Source organism: Pseudomyrmex gracilis, unplaced genomic scaffold, assembly GCF_002006095.1.
Source record: "Pseudomyrmex gracilis isolate BER0280 unplaced genomic scaffold, ASM200609v1 scaffold_1810, whole genome shotgun sequence".
Lineage (NCBI taxonomy): Eukaryota > Metazoa > Arthropoda > Insecta > Hymenoptera > Formicidae > Pseudomyrmex > Pseudomyrmex gracilis.
In genome coordinates this window covers 17,385-22,932 of record NW_018022394.1, presented here as the reverse complement: position 1 = coordinate 22,932, position 5,548 = coordinate 17,385, and the positions used below count along the sequence as shown (strand labels likewise).

General features: G+C 38.4%; 1 protein-coding gene across 1 annotated transcript; it reads right to left on the bottom strand.

Moving 5' to 3' along the window:
• Positions 1-3,995: 3,995 nt before the first annotated feature.
• LOC109862449 (histone-lysine N-methyltransferase SETMAR-like) lies at positions 3,996-5,182 on the bottom strand. Its single transcript, XM_020442509.1, is given in 2 exon segments — positions 3,996-5,031; positions 5,099-5,182. A coding segment is annotated over 1 exon segment (1,020 nt). The 5' UTR covers positions 5,016-5,031; positions 5,099-5,182.
• Positions 5,183-5,548: the final 366 nt, after the last annotated feature.

Genomic DNA, 5,548 nt, shown 5'->3' with positions numbered 1-5,548 from the left:
TGGTGTCGAATAAATCTGTGTCGAATCGAGCGGTGTCGAATCGTACTGTGGTCAATAGAGTATCACCCCTTCAATCTAACAGAAAAGGCAATGGCACGAGAAGCCAAAAATTCCAAGTTCGATTCTCGACCGTACAGTTTTTTTTGCAATATTTTCAAATTAGGTGTCACGTCCGTAGACGTGGCTATGGTGAGCCCCGGTTGACCCGATTTACGTTTTTCTTTTTTTTCGCTATTTTTCTCTTGTTATCTTATTTTATTACCGTGTATTGTCAGTAGTATCTCCCATTGTTAAGCGTCCGCAAAGCCGTTAAACTACGGTCCGAACCACTGTATCATCACCTAAACTTAAGAATTTACTACTCCGAGTCGCGTTTTTGTACCTACCAATTTTGCAAGTGTTGTTTTCACTGTTGATTTGCATTCATTGTGTTCATATAACTGCTTTTAACGTATACTACACGTGTTGTTAGCTTACGAGTAAAATTTAGCTGTTTTTCCTTATGATACAATCTGATTGGTCGTTTTTCTAGTAATAAGCAATCTGATTGGTCAGTCGTTTTATCGTGGATTTCGACTCATCACGTCCTTGTAAGTCAACTCCCATAATTCTTTTCCTAAAAATCGATCGAGAAGTTGGTTAAAAACCCGTAAAATCATCTGATTGGTCAAGACAGTTTTCTGACAATTCAAAGTCTCTAAATTCCTACAAGTCGCGCCAATTGTTGCCTTCTTCAAAATTTGTTCAAGAAGTCGGTCAAAATCACTAAAAACATCTGATTGGCTGATTGCTTGGTGACAAACAACCTGATTGGCTGAAACGCAAAAACTTGCCGTATTAGTTGACAAAGCACGTAGCAACTACGCCAAGTTAGCCTTTTCGTGAACTTTATGTTTTAAACCATTGAAAGGGGTAAAAGAAATCTCATCGGTCAACCAGTTTAGTAAAACGCGTTTGATTGGTCAGTAAGTTTGTTGCAATTTCTTGACTCTTTGGACGCCTGCAAGTAGGGTCCACTAACTCCTTCCCAAAAGTACGTTCAGGAACATGGTCAAAAGATCGAGAAACGATCTGATTGGTCAGTAGCTTTATCGCGTCTTTTAGCTACTTAAACCCGTGTGAGTACCACCCCGTAAGTCTCGTTCAAAAAATCACTTCAAAAACCCGGTTAAAAATCAAAATATGTTATGATTGGTCAAAGGAGTCTTCTTTAAAAACACCGCCTTTTAACTTTGCGCTTCTTGACCATAGCGTATAAACTTCGCATAGGTGCGAGTACAGCAAAATAAGCCGCAAGACACAAAGTTAAAAGGTAATGCATGCCGGTAAAGGGTTTTACTTATAACTACCGTTCCTTTCAAATACNAGAGTTGGTAATATTACCAGTACCATCATTTTACCATACTTAAACATTTGCCACGGTCGGTAAATTAACAATTGCCAAAAATTAAGTTTCCGAGTAGGTTATCAACCCGCATGAGTTATCATCGTGTTTCTGTTACCGTTAGTCATAAATTAAGTAACTCAGATCAGAACCAGGCGGCAACCCGTAAGTTGCAAAATTAGTATTTCAGAAACTAAAAGAGATTAAAAAAAACGGTTTGCACCATTGTCTTCAGCGTAAAAAACTGCAAAATACCAGTGTGTTTTGGAACGTCTAACTATTGTTGTTACCAAACGATTGTTTAAAAAATTAAATTGATCAATTTTTTATTACGTGGTATTTTGCATCTAAGTAATAAAATGAAGGATCAAAAAACCGTTTTTTAATAACTCTTATAATTTGCGAGATATTTAAATTTTTTATTTTTACTCATCGCCATAATTTACAAACCAGTGGATGAAAGGCCTTTGTAAAATTAGTTTTGCCCTAGCTATCTTAGTTCTCGAGATATCCTAAATATACAATATCGACTATGTGTCAGTGAACACAGCATATGTTAATAAACAAAATGTTTATGTTTGTCAAAATATTTCTTGACAAATTCCGGGACTTTTCGAAAACTTCTCAACTTCCCGGTAGTGGTTACTGCTGTTAGTATGATTCCTTATGTTATGAGTTAATTTTTATTACGCCGTTTCTTTATTAATTAATTCTACATTATTATAATAGTTTCTATAATTTACGTTTTTATAATTCTGCCATAATAATTACATTCTGCTTTGTTATTGTAACCGCATATATATCTATCGATCTGTATAATAGTTAAACAATTAGCATTATTAGCGTTTTGTAAATTAGTTCAGTAGTCTTAAATGTACAATTACCCTTTTAATTAATATTGAGGTAATTTAGGCAAAACGTAAAATATTCTGTAATATTCGTGCGCGAAGTGTTCCCACGGCAACGTTCGCTTGTGAGGGGCCAGTGTCAATGGCTTGGCCCGGCAGACGGCCCGAAAGAGTGATAAGGCACGCGCCGAGATAAGGGACGCGTGGGATCGCGAACCGTTGGCGGCCGCGGGACCGTTGACCAGGAGCCGGTGACGGCTGGACCGGTGGGACCGTGCAGTGTCAGCGTATTTGGGACGCTATATAAACGGCCGGAGCGACCGGTCCGGACACACAGTCTGTCTCTGAGATTCATCCCGTTCAGTTCGCTTCGCGAAAACGTCAGTTCGGAATAATTCTTTTCAGTCTGGACTTAGAATATTTCAATTTTTTTCGTATCGGGACTTAGAATATTTTAATTACTTCCAGGTAGAACTTAGAATCTTTTAATTTTTTCCAGTCAGTTCTTAGAATATTTTAATTACTTCCAGTTAGGACTTAGAATATTTTAATTTTTTTGTGTCAGAACTTATTTCTGGACTGAGAAGTACAGAATTCCACTTATTCTTTTAACTCTCTCTTACTCTTTTTCGCACTCTCTCTCACTTTTTTTTGCACTCTTGCGTGGTCACTATCACTTTCTCTCTTTCTCACTCTCACTCTCTCTCTGTATCTGTTGCACTTTTTCTCACTCTCTCTTACTCTCTCTCGCACTCTATAACACTCTCTCTCACACTCTCCCACTCTTTCTCTTATTCTATCTTACTTTCTCGCACTCTATCTTACTTTTTTTCACTCTTTTTTATTCTCCCTTATTCTTTCTCACTCTCTCTTTCACTCTTTCACTGTTTCTCTTTCTCTCTCACTTTCTCTCAGTCTCTCTCGCATTTTTTCTCACTTTCTTTTACTCTCTCTCGCACTCTAGAACACACTCACTCACTTCTCTCACTCTTTCTCATTTTCTATCCTACTTTCTCTCACTCTTTCTTGCACTCTCTTTTACTCTTTCTCGCACTCTCTCTCCCTTTTTTCTACTTTTTCTTATTTTCTTTCACTTTCTCTCACTCTTTCTCACACTCTTACACTTTCTTTCTCTCTGTCTCACTCTCTTTCAGTCTCTCTTGCACTCTTTCTCACTCTCTCTTACTGTTTCTCGCATTCTATAACACTTTCTTTCACACTTTTCCTTCCTTTCTTTGTTTCTATCTTACTCTCTCTCACTTTTTCTCGCACTCTCTCACAATTTTTTTCCAATTTTTTTTATTCTTTCTCACTCTCTCACTGTCTCTCGCACTCTTAAATTTTGTCTTTCTCTCTCTCACTCTCTCTCAGTTTCTCTCGCACTCTTTCTCACTCTCTCTTACTCTCTCTCGCACTCTATAAGACATTCTCTCACATTCTCTCACTCTTTCTCATTTTCTATCCTACTCTCTCTTACTCTTTCTCGCATTTTCTCTCACTTTTTTTTGCATTCTTTTGTGGTCTATCTCACTCTGTCTCACTCTCTTTCGCACTCTTTCTCATTTTCTCTTACACTCTCTCACTCTTTCTCATGTTCTATCCTACTCTCTCTTACTTTTTCTCGCACTCTCTCTCACTTTCTTTTTTACTTTTTCTCACTCTCTCTCACAGTGTAGACGCATGTATTAGGTTGTCAAGTATAAAATGGAGCAAATTTTTAATAAAATAAAACTCGATTTTTTCCAAATAAAAACTTTATATTTTTAATCAAAGTATGCACCCAGATTATCGATACATTTTTGCCACTTCAACGGTAGCTTGTTTATCCCTTTGCTGTAAAAGCCAGGCTCACGAGAGTCGATAAACTGTTGAAAGGCCGTTTTCACAGCCTCTGCGGAATTGAATTTTTTTCCCGACAAAAAGTTGTCTAAATTTTAAAAGAAGTGGTAGTCAGTGGGTGCAAGGTCTGGCGAGTATGGTGGGTGACGGAGAGTTTTTAACTCCAACTGCTGTAGCTTTGCCACGGTCATTTGTGCGGTGTGAAGTCGAGCGTTGTTGTGCAAGAGGATGGGAGCCGATCGATTGACCAATCTCGGTTGTTTAATCGCACGATTTTGCATCATATCGTTTAGTTGCTTGCAGTAGACAACCGCCGTGATCGATGTGCCAGGTTCCATGAAGTTGTGATGGATGACACCTGAACCAGACCACCAAACAGTCACCATCAGTTTCTTCTGGTGGATGCCTCGTTTGGAGCAGTGTTTTGGTGGTTCAGCTTGGTCCAACCATTGCGATGAACGCTTATGATTGTCGTACATGATCCATTTTTCATTGCAGGTAACAATTCGATTGAGAAATGGTTCAGTTTTGTTGCGAGATAAAAGAGAAAGGCATGCCTCGAGTCGTCGTTCTTTTTGCGCATCGTTCACTTCGTGCGACACCCACTTGTCTAGCTTTTTCACCTTGTTGATTTGCGCCAAATGAGTCAAGATTGTTTGCTTCGATACACCAAAAATTAATGCTAATTCACGTGCACTTTGGCTGGGATCCGCTTCCACGGTGGCTTTCAGAACATCATTATCGACCTGAACCTTAAGTCGACCACGTGGTTCATTGGATAAGTCAAAATTGCCAGAACGAAATCTTTTGAACCAACGAGCTACCGTCGCGTTTGTAGCCACTTGGGTAGGGAACACACTGTTAATATTGTCGACTGCCTGCCATGTTGTGGTTCCACGGTGGAACTCATATTTTATCAAAACACGAATTTCGCTGTTTTCCATGACCTTGTTAAATCGTCTGCTAACAAAAACCTATTCAATATTTTTTAAATATTAAAAGAGATTATGAAAGAGGAATAATGTACCTTTTAAACAAGAACAAGTTTATATCAAAAGATTGCACCAAAGTGAAGTTATACGCGATTGAAATCAAGGATATGAAGTTTGCTCCATTTCATACTTGACAACCTAATATATTGGCACCATTTTTTACACCACAAATAAACTGAGAGTTTTCCACCACCTATCTGGTTGTTTTTTCTCACCACCTAGCCGGTCGTTTTTCCCCACCACCTAGCCGGTCGTTTTCCCCACCACTTGCCTTTCTAGTCAGAAAACGTGAAAAATTACAAGTCAAAACGTTTTCTGTAAAAAGCTTTGAAAACAAGCTTCGGAAAAAAAACACATTAATACTTTTCGTTTCTGCCTTTTTACCTGAATCGATTGAGACTAGAATAATGTCGATCGGTTCAGTCAGTATTAAGATATTGCTGATTGAATGTTTTCCCACTCCTAAAAATCTTTATTTTCGCGTA